Raw genomic sequence first — 15,657 nt, forward strand, 5'->3', positions numbered from 1 at the left:
TTCCGTGTCTGGCAGGCTAATTTATCAAAATACTCTGTACTCCCCTCACTTTCAAACCCACTTCCAAGGTGGAAGTCTGGTATTTGTTCTCCTCAATCCTGAGCTCCATAAAGGGATTATACTGAACGAGGAGAGGAGAGAGGGAAGGCAGGGAAAAGTACTGGGACCTCTGAGCATCCAGGCCTAGGAAGGACACGGGGCTGCAGGTTACATACGCAGTGAGGGCCTGTGGTTTGTCCCCCCGGTGGGGATTCCAGTGCCCTGTAGAACCTGAGGGGAAAGTTCCATGGTGGACGTCCTCTACAAGCCATGCCACTTGCCATAGCTGTGAGGCGACAGGTGGCCTCTCATAGATACCCTAGAGAGCAGAAGGGCCTCCTCTGTCCACCCTCCAGAACACAGGTCCTCAAATGAGGGCCTATGTCTCATTCATCTTGTGGCTTGTTTCCAAAAGCTCATGGCAGGTTCTCTGAGTTTGCTGAATGTAACTAGAATAACGACAGTCAGGCTTCGACTGAAGTCTACTCCAGCTCCTTGCAGCGGGCAAATCCCCACCTGCTGGCCTCTTCAGTAACTGCAGGCTGCTTTTAAGCAGGCTCTGCAGGGAGCAGAGGGTGAGAACTCAGAGGTCATTGGAACTTTGCTTTCCTGTCAGCTGTTTTAGCACCGGGAACATTGCACTTAACTATCAATCCCAAGGGGACAAAATAAAGTACTAACCCCTGACTTGGGTACCAAAGGTCATTGTCATCGAACCTTCAGACTTAGCATCATGTTGCTCCTACCTTCCACATACCCTCTTGATTCATCCTAAGAGCCCTCTTCCCCCACTGGAAAAAACATCTTCTTTGCATGGTACGTGCCTTCCTCACACCTAGTAAGCTGTTCCTCTCCTCAGAACCCTGGGTCAAGGTCAGCCAACTCTTTTCTTGCTTGTCCCCTTCGGGGAGCTACTCTGGTGCTTGATGACAGCACTCAGAACACTGTGCAAAACTGCTCTCATGTCCAGCTTTGCCCATCACACACCGAGCTCTCTGGGAGTTCCACGGCTGGCACGTGGCAGGCAATGTGGAATACAGGTAGACTGATTTTCAAACATAGGGAGACCCGGGTTCTGGTCTAAATGTGCCACTAAGTCGTGGTTTTATCAACCCTAAGCAAATCATTTGCTACTCAGCTACTTCCCCAGTACTCAATGAGGGGTGATTTTGTCTCCAGGGGACGTTTGGCAGTATCTGCAACACTCTAGGTTGTCCGAACTGGGGGATCTAGGAGTTAAGAGGCCAGGGATGCTGCCACACATGCTCCCACACACAGGACTGTCCTCCACAACAAAGAATTATCTGCTGCAAAATGGCAAGGATGCCGAGGATGAGAAACCCCGACCTAGTTCACACCTGCCTAACAGGGCTGGGTTGCGGTGAGGATAAACCCTGCGAAACACAAGCCTACAAGGGGTGTAGGAGTCTCCTTCCATGTGTCATTGTGAGGCACACTGCAGGGAGCATGGGCCATCACGTATGGGATTCACTGAACTTGTGGACTTCAGCAGTAGTGCCAGAACCCATTAGCAATTGGTGGGAATTCCATATCCCTCACAAAACTAGTTTCTGAGAAATAAAACCAATTCTGCCTATCAACCTTTGGCATTGTGAAGGCAAAAAAGCAACAAAACCCATTGCCAGGATACAGTGATGAACTCTGATACGACCTGAGCCGTTGTTGCAATGGCATGTTGCACATCACAAGGACACCAAGGAAAGTCATTTCAGAAACTCTCTTATTGTGCAAGTGGCAGTCACAGAGTGCTTACCTCGGGCCAGGAACTGTGCTAAGTGCTTTAGATAAGTTATCAGTCCTTACAACCCTCCAGAGTAGTCACATTTTATAGGTAAGATGAAAAAATACTCTCCCTTCAAATATGAGAAAGTAGATGTTAGGTAATTTCCTAGTAAATGCTTTTAGACAATTTGCTAAACTGCCTCATCTGTGGAGCACATTAGCTGCATATATGCGGCAGGTTCAGATGTGCAAAGCCTGAGGGGAAGAAGACAAGTCTGTTAGGTTAAAAAACAAAAAAACCACAATACTGGGAAAGGTGGTATTTATAAAATGCAAAAAAACCCCAGTAAGCCATTGCTTTCTTTTATACTTTATTTTTTAAAATCCTCACCACAGGATATATTTACTGATTTTGGAGAGGGGAAGGGAAAGAGAGCAAGAGACAAACACCCACGTGAGTAACATCAATCAGTTGCCTCCTTATACCCCCCAACCAGGGAGTGAACCCGCCATCTCTGCTGCATGGGACAACGCTCCAACAGAGCCGTTTGGCCAGGGCAGGCCATAAACAATAAACAGTAAACTTACAAATGATTCATTTAAGAAGAAAAGGCAATGGAGATATATTATATTCCATATTAAGACGAAAAGACCTGAAAAACAAACATTTGCAATCTATGACACAGGCAGAATACTAAAGCAACCCAAACGTGTACCAGTAAGGTCCTAGTTGAAGTAACTCACAGTTTCCATACAATGGAGTACCTGCAGCCACTACAAATAAGCTGCTGTGTTCGGTCATGAGATGAGCTAGCTCCCCAGTTGTAAAACACCGCACACAGCAAACCACCCCACTTGTGTGAAGAAAAGGAGAGAGGGTGCACACAGTACATACAGACAAACTCTAGGAGACACAGGAATCAAGTCCCCCAAAATGGGACTAAGAGACGGAATTTAATTTTCACTTTACTCGTTTAACATTAGCAAATGGAATCATGAGAAAGAAAAAGTATCAATTCATTTCTTTCCAAATACTTTATTTATTTATTTTTAGACAGAGGGGAAAGAAGGGAGAAAGAGAGAGAAGCACAAACGTGTGGTTGCCTCTTGTGCACCCCTCACAGAGAACTCGGCCCGCAACCCAGGCATGTGCCGATTGGAATTCGAACCAGCGACCCTTTGGTTCACAGGCCAGTGCTCAATCCACTGAGCCATACCAGCCAGGGCTCTTTTCACTTTTAAATCAGTGGGTTTCAACACTGCTTACCTTTTAGAATCACCTGGGCACTAACACTCAGCCCCACCAGAGAACACCAGGGTCTGACTCGACCAGCCTGGGGTGGGCCCCTGGACACCAGTGTTTCTGGAAGTGCCCCCAGTTGGTTCTGATTTCCAGCCAGTGCTATGAAATCGCCGATTTGTACCAAGGGTTAGCAAACTTTTTCTGTGAAGGACCAGATGGTAAATACTGCAGGCTCTGTGATCACATGAAGTCTCTCATATTCTTTTTTAAAGCCCTTCAAATATGTAAAAACCATTCTTAGCTCCCAAGCAATACAAAGACAAGCTATGGGCTGGATCTGGCCCACAGGCTACTGTGCCAAGCCCCAATTTAGCCCCCACACCAGCTGGACGATTGCCTGGAAAAGGAACCATGAGACAAGGAATGGCCAAGAAGAGCCAGAAAGCTGTAGCAAAGACAGCTCTGCAGTGAACTTCACAGGTCTGACCCCAGCCCTCTAACTGGCACCCAAGTTGTTCTGGTTTGAATAGGAGGTGGGAGGGCTTCGGGCTCACAATAAAACTCCCAAGACATGTTATAAACCAACCATTTATTATTTTATAGTAAGATGTGTAACTTTTACCATGCAGACTGAAATACCCACGTCAGCATGAACAGTGCATTTTCTTCCTAGAGGCAGTTACATGGAAAACAAGGTTATTATCAGGTTATTTGACAACTGTGAAACCCAAACAAGGGGAGGTTAATTATAAGACCTATACGTTGTCCATGAAACTGGGGCACGCCCTCCCACTGCAGGGACAGCCCAGCCTTCTCTCGGGTCTGTGGACTCTGCCTTCCCCATCTCGCTCTGACTGCGCACTGCCAACACTCCCTGCAGCTTTCCGGCCGGCCGGCCGGCCGGCCAGGCCTGTAGTCGCACCTCCGCCCAGTTGGTCTTTCTCATCACCTCCACTGCGACAGCGGTGGCAGCTGGTGGCAGCTCTGAAGGGCGAGCATCAATCGCTCCCATGGACCAACTACGAGACACAATAATCCTTTTTGGATGCTCCCCCAAACCCACTCTACTCAAGTGTTAGCACACACACACAGAGGTCACAAGTTCACCTGACAAATGTAACCTAATTCCTACTGAGGACTGAGATTATTAGTTTTTCTTCGTTTGCTTTTTTCATCAGTGATTCCCCACCATGTAGGAGTTAATGAAACTAATTTTTGTCACCACTGCTACCAAGACAGACATACCAAGTGGTTAAATTAATGTTATTTTTCCCCTCTAAAATGCTAAAACAGAAAAACCAGATGACGCAGTCCTGATTACCACTGTTAAGGGTCAAGTCATCAAAACAAGCCTTTGAACAATAAAAAAATTTATGCTTTCGAATTAAAAAACAAGTATTGCAAATATCATTATGTAATAATAAAATAACAGAAAACAAAACATTCAGACTGGGTCCACGACATTCACATTACATCATTATTTTGCCTGTAACGATACAGCGAATTTTATCCCCCAAAGTAGCTAAGTTCACACTGGCTGAAAACTTCAGTCCTAGACCCCGAGAATGAGGATGAACTACACCATGCGTGCTTGACAGACATCTACATTAGCCATTCTCAACTGCCCCTCACCAGTGTTGATGGGTAGGAGGGATGAAATGCGGACATATGCACTCATGTAGGCAGACCTCTCTGATCATAGAAGTTCATACACATGACCTTTATCATGTCTTGGGCAATAGCAATAGCTTTTATCTGTGGGAACACACCTCTGAAAATCACAACAAAAAATCAATAGGAAATGATTTAATATAAAATATACAAATTTCTCAGTATGAGGACTTCCACAGAACAGTAAGAAGGGGATGACAACTAAAACAAATTTTTCTTTAAAAAGAACACACCCTTTACCTTGTCCTTACTACTTAACACTCAAAATCAAATCTGTACAAAACTACGAACATAGAAAAGGACCAGGGAGGATGTTCCGATGCAGTCCTCGGACCAATTCTATACCCCCGCCCTCATCAATACCCCCCTAACAGAGCTGGGAACTCCTGGGTCCGTCAGGGAAAGTCAGTAGTCTCGGATCACCACCCTGCTTTGCTAGGGTGACCCCGGTCACTCGCTGTCAAACTTAATTGAATTAACCTGGACAGAGATGGAGCCTCCCCTGTAGCTGCCCCGCTTCTTCTTGGTCTTCTCATGCCGGAAGGATTTGCCTTTGGTGAACTTCAGGACCTGATTGGCTCGTTCCCCCCAGTCTCCAGCTGCACCTCGCTGGTGAGTAGAGAGAGGTGCTTAACACAGAAGGACACCAGGGCCCTATTACATTATTCTCCCTACTCAAGGCCTGAACCCAGAGAACTTCCTACTAGTCTGAAGCAAAACTGTCCCCCACCCCCTGCGCCACCTCCCCACTGAAGAATGGAGAACTCGCCCTGACGGCGTGGCTCAGCTGGTTGGGCATCTTTCCACAAACCAGAAGGTCGCCAGTTTGATTCCAGGTCAGGGCATATGCCTGGGTTGCAGATTCAGTCCCCAGTCGGGAGCATGTGAGAGTCAACCAATTAATGTTTCTCTCCCTCTCTTTCTCCCTCCCTCTAAAAATAAACTTTAGAAAAGGGGTGACTCCCTCTCTCCTCACCTTGGCATCAAAGGAGTTGTCTGCCACCCGAGCATCTACCTCAACGTCCTCCTCCCTGACCCTTCGGAAGGGGGAAGATGCCCTTTTTTCTGCCTGGAGGAGAACGAAGTGCGAAATTAAAGACGGAGTGGCCAGGTAACAAAGAAGCCCTCCTGTGACATGTGCGTGTGTGCCCGGTGCTGTCAAAAGATGATCCCAGATTCCTCTTTCTGCTCTTTAAAGTACCCCATCCTCACTTCTGAAATCTAACACCCGGGTCTCTACTTTCTCCTTTGTCCAAATACGCCTTATATGCCCTCTTTTGACATTTTCATGCCTGTGTGAATTCACCATGCACATATATTAAAATTTTATTTCCTGCTGTTAAAAAACAAATTTAAAAAAAATTTTAAATTAAAAACCCTAATAATAATAAATTAAAAAATAGCCCTGCCTGGTGTGGCTCAGTGGGTTGAGTGCCAGCCTGTGAAGCAAGGGGTCACTGGTTCAATTCCCAGTCAGGGCACGCCCCCAGCTGGGGGTGTGTGAAAAGCAAGCGGTCAACGGATCTCTCACATATCCATCTTCCCCTCTCTTTCTCCTTCTCTTCCCATCTCTCCAAAAACAAATAAGTAAAACCTTTAAAAATATTAAAAAATAAAAACTAGCTCCTGCCTTGGCTGCTGTGGCTTAAATGATTGAGTGCTGGACTGTGAACCAAAGGGTAGACAGCTTGATTCCCAGTCAGAGTATGCGCCTGGCTGTTGTCCAGGACCCCAGTTCCGGGCGTGCGAGAGGCAATCGACTAATGTTCCCCTGCGCATCAATGTCTCTCCTCCTTCTCTTTCTCCCTCCCTTTCCCTCTCTCTAAAAATAAGTAAATAAACAAAATCTTTAAAAATAAATAAGTAAATAAAAAAATAAGGGCTAGTTCCTGAGAGGAAAACGAGACAACTTACTTTCTTCCTTTTTGGAAATGTGTTGGGGGTCTGAGGCTTTATCTTCTTGGCTGGAGGAGTCTCTGTCTGCATGGCAGCCTCATTCTGCTTTCGCTTCTTTCCTGAACCTACAGAACAAAAAGCCGGACTCAGGAGACCAGTTTCCTCTTCCTCTGTCCAGACTGCCACACCGAGGGCCTGCAACTGAAACCTAGTCATTTTGCCTCCTCTCCCTACCCCGTCCAAGAGTATTCACCCCAACCTGACTTTAGAGGGGAAACCCAGGGACCAGCTTCTTTGGATACAGACCTGGCTTAGAAACTGCTGCTGCAGCCTTTGTCTTATCTTCCTCCTCCTTGTTGCTGTCCCTATCCGCTTTCCCATTCTGGATAGTCAGCGTAGAGCTGCTGATTTTGGGGGCTTGTGGTCTAGGAGTACCCTTGCCCTTGGGCTTCTCTTCTTCCTCCTCCTCCTCACTGGAGTCATCAGAAGAAGAACTACTGCTGTTCTCAGCCTTTACTGTCTTTGCAGAGGCTGGCTTGGAAGGGGCTACAGCTCCCGCTGTCGTCTGTGGCTTCTTTTTAACTGGGGGTTTAGACGTCTTCTGTTCCTCTTCCTCCTCCTCACTGCTGGAGCTATCTGAATCAGAGCTGCTCTCCCCACCACCCTGAGAGGCCTGTTTGGCAGGCAAAGACAGAGCTGCTTTGGCCGTCACCTTGGACTTAGTGGTGGCCACAGTCTTCTTTACCTTCTCCTCCTCCTCCTCCTCCTCACTAGAACTGCTCTCCTCCTCGCTGGAGCTGCTATCAGCCTTTCTGGTCAGAGGCCTCTGGCCACTGGCTGCAGGCTGCTTGGGAGCTGCGGCTGATTTAGCTGCAGGCTGCTTGGGAGTGGCAGCTGCCTTACTTGAGGGATTCTTGGCAGTACTGGCTGGCTTGGCAGGAGCTTCATCCTCAGAACTGTCAGAGTCTAGGCAAGAAGAGGATAGAATAAATAGCTCCTCAACTTAGACCGAGGAGAGCCCCTGGAGCACCAACCCCACTGAGGGCCTCCACACGTCTTACCTGAGCTGTCTGAAGAGCTCTCTGCCACCTTCTTTGCTGGAGCTGGTTTGGTGGCTGCTTTAGAGGTGACTGCCTTAGCCGGAGGTTTCTTTTCTTCTTCAGAGCTCGAATCTGGAGAGAACCCATATGTTAGGCTGGGACCACAGTCCCAACCCAACCAGGAGCAATAAAAAGAAAGCTGCACAGTCCACAGAGCTTTAGCTGTCTTGCTTCAGTGAGAGGAGGGACAGAGCACTTCTGCCTTCTTATTCCTCCAACGCTCCTCAGACCCACTCACCACTGGCGATGACTCACCAGATTCATCGCTGCTGTCGTCACTGCTCTCCTCAGGCTGTTTCTTCTCTGCAGCTTTCTTGGAAGCTTGGGTTCCCAGGGACTTCTTGGGTGGGAGAGCAGAAGGCGGGGGGACTGAACTATAGGGACCTGTTTAAAAGGGAGAATGTGGTGGTTTTAAAGTATGTACCCAAATTCTCCAACACCTCTTTTTCCTGAAATGGAGCTTCAACCTGTCCCTGGAGTGTGGGTCAGAATTAGCAGGGTTGCTGACATGTCATTTTCGAGTCCAGGTTATTAAAAACAATGTGCCTTTCTTCTTCCTCTGAGAGAAACTAGCCTTCACATCGAGCAATTCTACAGAGACTACACATGGTGACTAGAGGCCCTTCCGCACACGGGCCCTGGTCACAGTCATGTAGCTTGACCCCCCCGTGTCCAGTCACCTGGTTTTTTCTTCACGGGCTTTTTCTGTTCCTCCTCCTCCTCCTCCTCACTGGAGGAGTCCTCGCTGCTGGAACTCTTTTGGGTAGGTGTGGCAGCTGCTTTCACTGGGGCCTTGGCCACTACTTGCTTTTTAGGTACAGCCTGCATCATACAAGAAAATCAGTCACCACAGGAGAATGCTGACCCAGCCAATCCTACCAGGAAATGGAAACTGCCCCCTCCACCTCCAGTCCCCCCTTCCCTGGGAGAAGTTATAGCCTAGACCTTCTTAGAGACAGCCGCTGCTTTCTCCTCCTCTGAGTCTTCACTGCTGCTGCTGCTGCTACTGCTGCTGCTGCTGCTGCTACTAGCTGCTTTGCCATTAGCTACTTTAGGTGCTGCTCGAGCGGGTGCGCCTAAGAAAAAAGAAACAGTGTAAAGTATCCAGAAATTAAAGGGACAGAAAAACTTCCGCCCTATTAACTCAGAACTTAGGAGGCTGTCAATTCTCTGGCCTTCAGAGCAGGCATAAAGGAGACTGCTGTGGTTCACTATGACAAAGGATGTCTTTCCTGCCTGACTTCAGAAGTTAAAACTATTCTACCTTTTAAAATGGCATGACGCGAATAATTTAAATATGTCCTTGAAGTCTTTTACTCCAACTTCTAGAGAAGCTCCTATAAATCATAACCTAACCTTCATCACAGAAGAAAATAAAACTTCTCACTTGTACTACGGAAAGAAGGTGCAGAAGGAAAAAATGGGAGTGAAAAGCACAAACAATAGAGGTGTTAAGTGGTCACAGTAAAACCAGGTTTGTGGGAATATAAAATGTCTATGAAATGCAACTAAAGAATGACAAACTGATGCCATTTTTTAAAACCCACCTTCCCTCGCTGCAAACTGTTTCTCTAGTTACTAGCCCCTAATTATAAAGTCTTTTGCTCATTAATAGCTTTTTAAAGAAAATATAACATTAATCCGTACCCCCAGTTCAATACCAGCACCATTTCACCTTTGTGCTAAATGAGCAACTTGAACACCCATCCCCAGAGCCAACTGGTGCCTGGCCTGGCCTTTTGGAAAAAGAAACAGTACCTGGTTTCACTGGGGCTTTAGCCTGAGCTTTAGCTGCGGCAGGTGTTGTCTTTGGTGTCTGATTCTTTGGTGCCTCATCCTCTGAGCTTGAGTCAGAATCAGAATCAGAGCTCTCAGCCTTCTTAGGAGGAGGTTTGACTGCCTTGGGTTGGGGCTTAACTCCCTTCTGTGAGAAAACACATAAGGAGCCTTGAGACTCAGCAAGGGCTTTTGGGTACCCAATGGCATCCTAAAGTAAAACGTTTCCTAGGCTTCTTATTTTTTAGGGGGAAAGGGAAAACTAAGCAGGGCAGCATATGAAAAGGACAACAAAGTCTTAGTAAGAAACAGAAAGTTCAGCCCCATGATCTATTGGTCCTGTCCCTGCCATTCCCTGGCTGGAGCTCCCAACACTGTCTACAAAACATACTCCCTCACTCCTGGAGTCCTAGACAGTACCCCAGGGAAACCCAATACCTCTGGGGAGGCAGGTGGGTTGATTTCGTCTAGATTCAGAGTCTACCTTCACCCTCACGTGTCCTTTCCAGACCTCGTACTTCTATCACCTCTCTGAAAGGTCCCCAGACTTTCTGCCTCTTAGTCATTTGCCCACCACCAACCGGGGCACAAGCCAGAAGCCAAGATTTTAGGTTTCTTCTCTCTGACCCCTTAAGCAACCCTTTACCTTCCCAAGTTGCAAACCTGGAGAGGCCTTTTCTTTTTGTCCTCTTCCTCCTCATCATCATCACTGGATTCTTCACTGCTGCTACTCTCTGATGCTTTGGCTGCATCCTTTCCAGGATGCTGAGGCAGACTGGCACGCTTGGCAGGTACAGCTGAACAAAAGCACAGGTACCACTAAGAATCAGCCACATAGGATAGGCAGATTACAAATCCTTTGCCCGGAACTGCTAACCCCAACTCCTGCCCTGCCTTACCAGCTTTCTTAGCTGGAGGCCCTTGGGATTTTTCCTCCTCACTGCTGTCTTCACTGCTGTCACTGGATGAAGCCTTCTTAGTCGCCTTAGTCACTGGCCCATTTGCTTGTAACTTCCGTTTTGGAGCCTTGGTAGACCTGCTGAGGTAGCTCAGGCTAACTTCTAGGTGATCAGGACCTCTCCAAACCAAGAAACACAGCCCAGCCCACTTGGGGGAAGAAAACAGCCAGAGTGGTACAGGGAAGACTTACTTGAGCCAGAAGCTATAGATGTCCAAGAGGGAAGAGGCATTGGCATCCTGCTGGGTCTATAGGAGAAAAAGTAAAGAGCTGGGTATGAAAATTTTACCCTACTTTTTCCAGGGGAGATCAGACTCTGTGTTACCATCTTGTTAAATGGAATCTGTTTTCGGCCCTGGCCGGGTAGCTCAGTTGGTTAAATCATCATCCTGATATGCGAGGGCTGCAGGTTTGATCCCTGGTCAAAGCATATACAAGAATCAACCAATGAATACATAAGTAAGCGGAACAACAAATTGATGTTTCTCTCTCAAAATCAATCAATTAAAAAAAATTTTTTTTTAATTAAAAAGTGACCTGTTTTATACCTGATAGTTCATATAAATGTTAAAGTTTCATATGACTTCTTCTACTTGTACAAAGTAGGAGAAAAATATTCTACTTATGTATCTTCCAATATCTGGTATCAAAAACTTAGGCTAGTCAGAGTTTCTGACACCATCTGTTCCCCACCTCTCAATCCTATTTATAAGGCCTTTTAAAATGTGTGTTCCTTTTATTCTAGCAATGTTATTATCCAGGAATTTACCCTTACCCATGAAACAAGGGCACAAACATTTATACGAAAGAGTGTCTGCTGTCATTTGGTTTATAATATCAAATCATTGGAAATCAGCTTCCAAGATAAGACTGGTAAAAAGCTACGTCATATATACAGTACAGAATTTCATCGAGCTACTAAGCACACTCATAGACATGGTTTTTAAAAAGGTTTTATTTATTTATTTTTAGAGAGAAGAAAAGGGAAGGAGAAAGGGGGAGAAACATCAATGTGTGGTTGCCTCTCACACACCCCACACTGGGGACCTGACCCGCAACCCAGGCATGTGCTCTGACTGGGAATCGAACCTGCGACCCCTTGGTTCGCAGGCCAGCACTCAATCTATTGAATCACACCAGCCAGGGCAACACTGATAGATGTTATTCACTAATACAATAAAAATGGCAAGGCATTGCAGTACACACTAAAGTACGGGCTCAGAATCAGATGAGCAGAGATGTAAAATTCACCTCTGCCAGTTATGACTGGGTGACCATGAGCAGATTGCTTAATTTTTCTGAGACTCTCTTCCTCTGTGTAAGATAGAAATAATACTATACATCATACGTTGTTCAGAGAGTAAGAGACAAAGCATACAAAGGGTTTAGCATCTGGAGAAATCATTTGGCCCTTATTAAACCTGCCACAAAGATTAGTTTTTGTCACATTAAAAAAAAAGTCCTAATTCTGAAATGCCCGATTTCATCAGCCCGTTGCAGAAAAACACTCTTTGCAGCCTCCTTCACAGTCAATTCCAAAAAGTTCCAACATGAAAGCAGTTGTATCTGGTCACATGGCAGGCTGCCTCAGCTCAAGAAGTCCTTTTTGAGGCTGATGATTCTCTCCTTGTGCACCCTGATTCTTCCACTAAGAAAAAAAATCTATCTTCTAGTCAAAGACCAGGACTGCCAAAAACCCTCTACCTTCTCTCAAGGTGTTTCCCCATGCAATCATGTCTGCTTTTCTTGAGATTTAGATTCCAAACCTTTCACATTCTTGGTCATCTTCATTTTACATGTCTTCAGAATATCCTAAGTTACCAAAACTATGATAACAGCTTTCACTCATTGATGTTTTCTGACCACCAGGCACCAGGATTGTTACATGGTATGCATTATACTACTGAAACTCACAAAAACCCTATGAAGTGGATGGTAACATCTCCACAGAAATAGAAACAGACTCAGTTTAAGCAAGCTGCCCTGGCCATACATCCTTAAATGAATGGCAGAGCTTGGTCCCAAACCTACATGTACGTATTTGTTTCCTCAAGTCAAAGATCCAAGCTCACTGCTATGACTGCATAGGACTCTGATGTTCAATGCTGCTTCAGTATGACTAAAAGCAGAACCCTGCCCCTACTCTCGTTTATTTTCTTCTTTACTACTGAAAACCCCACCCTCCTAAAGCAGCTTTTTAATCTTTGAGTGTCCAGTAAATTCGATTGAGAGTTAAGGTCAAGTCACGTTTTGCACCAGCCAAAGTAAAGCCAGAAGAAGCAACCAGGAGCTTCCAAAGCCTCCGATGGGACTGGGTGCTCCCTCAAGCCACTCCGCCAGCCACGTGATCTGGGCCACGCGGGTGCCACGCTGCCGCTACTGCGCTGCTCACCAGCAAAAAAGCAACACGACTCAATCAGCATTACCTAGTCAGACCTCGCGGACTCCAGGCTTTCTCTGGTCTCAACCGAGAACTCGGCACAAAGGCCCCGCAGACATGCGGCAGGCGCACCCTACAGACCTCTCTACCTGGAAACCTAAGCATGTCTGGGCTCGGAGTCCTGTGGTCAGCCCACCCTGGCCCATGCCCCAAGCCCGGGACTCACAGCGCCTGTTGCCTTGGCGAACTTATTGGCCACCTCCGAGAGCTGGTTATCACGCAGAAAGCCGAGCACGAGAGGATACAGATCGCTGGGAACCACGCGGCGCAAGCCGGCGTCCGCCATCCTCCGGACAATACGCGTCACTACCGTTGCGTACGCACACGATTCAGGAACTCTGGAACCCTGAGAAGTGGGGACGGACCCAAGTGACGCCATCGCGCCGCGCCGGCACAAGCGGAAGAGGAGAGGGCACAGCGGAAGAGGCGGGCACACTCTCCAGGGCCGTCCCGCCTTCACTAGAAGGCGGAGCCTCGACGAAGTCTAAGATTTGCGTTCCCACGAGTGTCGCCATCTTGGTAAGGGCGGAGCCCACCACCTTTCGCTTTGTAAAGGAGCCTGACGTCAGGGGTCATGCCCTCGGCGTGGCGGGAAAACACCGGACTTCCGGTGCCGGGCTTTTTTTTTTTTTTTTTTTTTAACTTTACAGCAGGCACGTTTTCTCCCAGCTGCGGCTTCCCGCTCCCTGCCTGGGATTCGCATTTCAGAGAAATGTGTGTACCTACGGACTCTCTAGACTTGGTAACAAGATCTCCAGACCGCCCCTTACAGAGCTGCCACTGGATACCTTCCCTTCACCTTCACTGCCTCCCTCTCCCACAGCGATTTTTTTTACACGCCACCCCATCCTCTTTACTCCCTTCACTGCTTAAGATCCTTCAGATCATCCATGGTAGAGATGGGGCGTTGATTCCCAAAACTGCCCCTTCCCCAATCATGTCTTGCCCATGAAACCCTTCCCCCCACCTGTTCAGTCAGAAGTCAGCTCCATGAAGGTAAAAGAGGTTGTGCACCAAACCTGAATGATACAGCACCATACTCCTGAAAATAACACTTGTACCTCCTGGGTCACACTTCGTACAATGAACTCTCCCTATGGGAGAACTAGAAAATTCCCTCTCCCTTTGTCACGAACACTTAAATATTCAAATAACCAGGCCTGCCAGGTCAGTTTCCAATTCTATTATTTTTTAATTCACATTAGCGGCAGACCTTCAATCGTACACACTACCCCTTGACTACTTCCCATTAATGCCCCTCAGGAAGGGTAAGGGGACACACATACTTGCCTTTCTCAAAATAGGCATTCCTGTCTCCTAGATGTAACTCTCTTATCTCCCTCTGCCCCAGAGGTCTATCCACTTGTATGCATTTTTTATTTTTTAAGATCGTATTTACTGTTAGGGAAAGGGGAAAGAGAAAGAGAGGGAAACCAATGTGGGGTTACCTCTCACGCACCCCCTACTGGGAACCTGGCCAGCAACCCAGGCATGTGCCCTACACTGGGAATGGAGCCCGTGACCCTTTGGTTTGCAGGCGCATACTCAATCTACTGAGCCATACCAGGCAAGGTATATGTATGCATTCTTTAAATGTCTGAGCAACTGCTCTGTGCCAAGCATTGTGCTCAAACTAAAATGGTACATGTACACCCAAGTCTGTTTAAAACAACTTTATTTGGAATAAGTATGAGTTTCCCTTCATATTAAAACCGCTTCCAGCCCTGGCATGTGTGGCTCAGTGGATTGAACGCAGGCCTGCGGACCAAAAGGTTGCCGGTTCTGTTCCTGGTCAGGGCACATGCCTGAGTTACAGACCAGGTCCCCAGTTGGGGGCATTGCCAGAGGCAACAGATCAGTTTCCTTAACACATCAATGTTTCTCTCCCTCCTTTCCCCTCTCTTAAAAAATAAAATCTTAAAAACAGCCCCAGCTGGTGTGGCTCTGTGGATTGAGTGCAGGCCTGCAAACCACAGGGTTCCTGGTTCAATTCCCAGTCACAACACATGCCTGGGTTGCAGGCCAGGTCCCCAGTAGGGGGCGTGTGAGAAACTACTACATATTGATGTTTCTGTCTCTTCCTCCCTTCCACTCTAAAATAAAATAAAATCTTTAAAAAATAAACTAAAAAAATAAAAACTTCAAAAATTTTTTCATTAAAAAAGAAAACCACCTTCCAAAACCAGTAGCATCAGTATTCCCTTGTTTGAAATGCAGAATCTCAGGCCCCAGAAGTCAAAAATCCCCTTTCTAAAAAGATCTCCAGACCCAGCTGGTGTGGCTCAATGGATTGAACCTACAGACCAAAAGATCACCGGTTTGATTCCCAGTCAGGGGACATGCCTGGGTTGCAGGCCAGGTCCCCAGTTAGGGGTGTGGAGGAGGTAACCAGTCGATGTTTCTCTCCTCTTTCTCCCTCCCTGATCTCTAAGAAATAAATAAATAAAGCAATGAAACATGCTGTTTAAAAAAATAAAGTAAAAAGATCTCCAAAAGATACAAATGCCCCTTTAAAGTTTGAGAAACACTGCTCTAGATGACTGATTTCACTAACAACACACTTTGAGAAACCAAGTTTCAAGTCCAATAGGATTTGGTACCTGACCAAAGAGGGGTCCTAGGAACTCAATGGAGGTAAACGACGCTGATTGTGTGGAAACAAAAAGTGAGTTATGTCTGGCACTAACACCACGGAAAGAAAGAAGCAGAACAGCACTTAGGAGTTCTGTCTAATTCATGTTTATTAGTCTGCATAGTGACATAGATCATCCAAACCCTGGGGGAACCCCTC

General features: G+C 46.8%; 1 protein-coding gene across 4 annotated transcripts; it reads right to left on the reverse strand.

The window, feature by feature from the left end:
- Positions 1 to 2,168: 2,168 nt before the first annotated feature.
- NOLC1 (nucleolar and coiled-body phosphoprotein 1) lies at positions 2,169 to 13,253 on the reverse strand. Of its 4 annotated transcripts, XM_045191578.2 has the most exons (14): positions 13,033 to 13,253; positions 10,619 to 10,674; positions 10,368 to 10,507; positions 10,132 to 10,265; positions 9,451 to 9,616; positions 8,638 to 8,768; positions 8,373 to 8,514; positions 7,948 to 8,076; positions 7,654 to 7,764; positions 6,899 to 7,558; positions 6,611 to 6,717; positions 5,673 to 5,765; positions 5,177 to 5,305; positions 3,598 to 4,044 (listed from the first exon to the last, which is right to left on the reverse strand). In XM_045191578.2, the coding sequence occupies exons 1-14, from the start codon at positions 13,243 to 13,245 to the stop codon at positions 4,024 to 4,026; spliced, it is 2,232 nt and encodes a 743-aa protein (XP_045047513.2). In that variant the 5' UTR covers positions 13,246 to 13,253; the 3' UTR covers positions 3,598 to 4,023. The 4 variants fall into 4 exon arrangements, with proteins under 4 accessions (XP_045047514.2, XP_045047513.2, XP_024411464.3 ...); XM_024555696.3 differs by having other exon boundaries at positions 3,598 to 5,305; positions 10,368 to 10,504; XM_024555695.3 differs by having other exon boundaries at positions 3,598 to 5,305; positions 13,033 to 13,252.
- Positions 13,254 to 15,657: the final 2,404 nt, after the last annotated feature.

Source organism: Desmodus rotundus, chromosome 4, assembly GCF_022682495.2.
Source record: "Desmodus rotundus isolate HL8 chromosome 4, HLdesRot8A.1, whole genome shotgun sequence".
NCBI classification, from domain to species: Eukaryota; Metazoa; Chordata; class Mammalia; order Chiroptera; family Phyllostomidae; genus Desmodus; species Desmodus rotundus.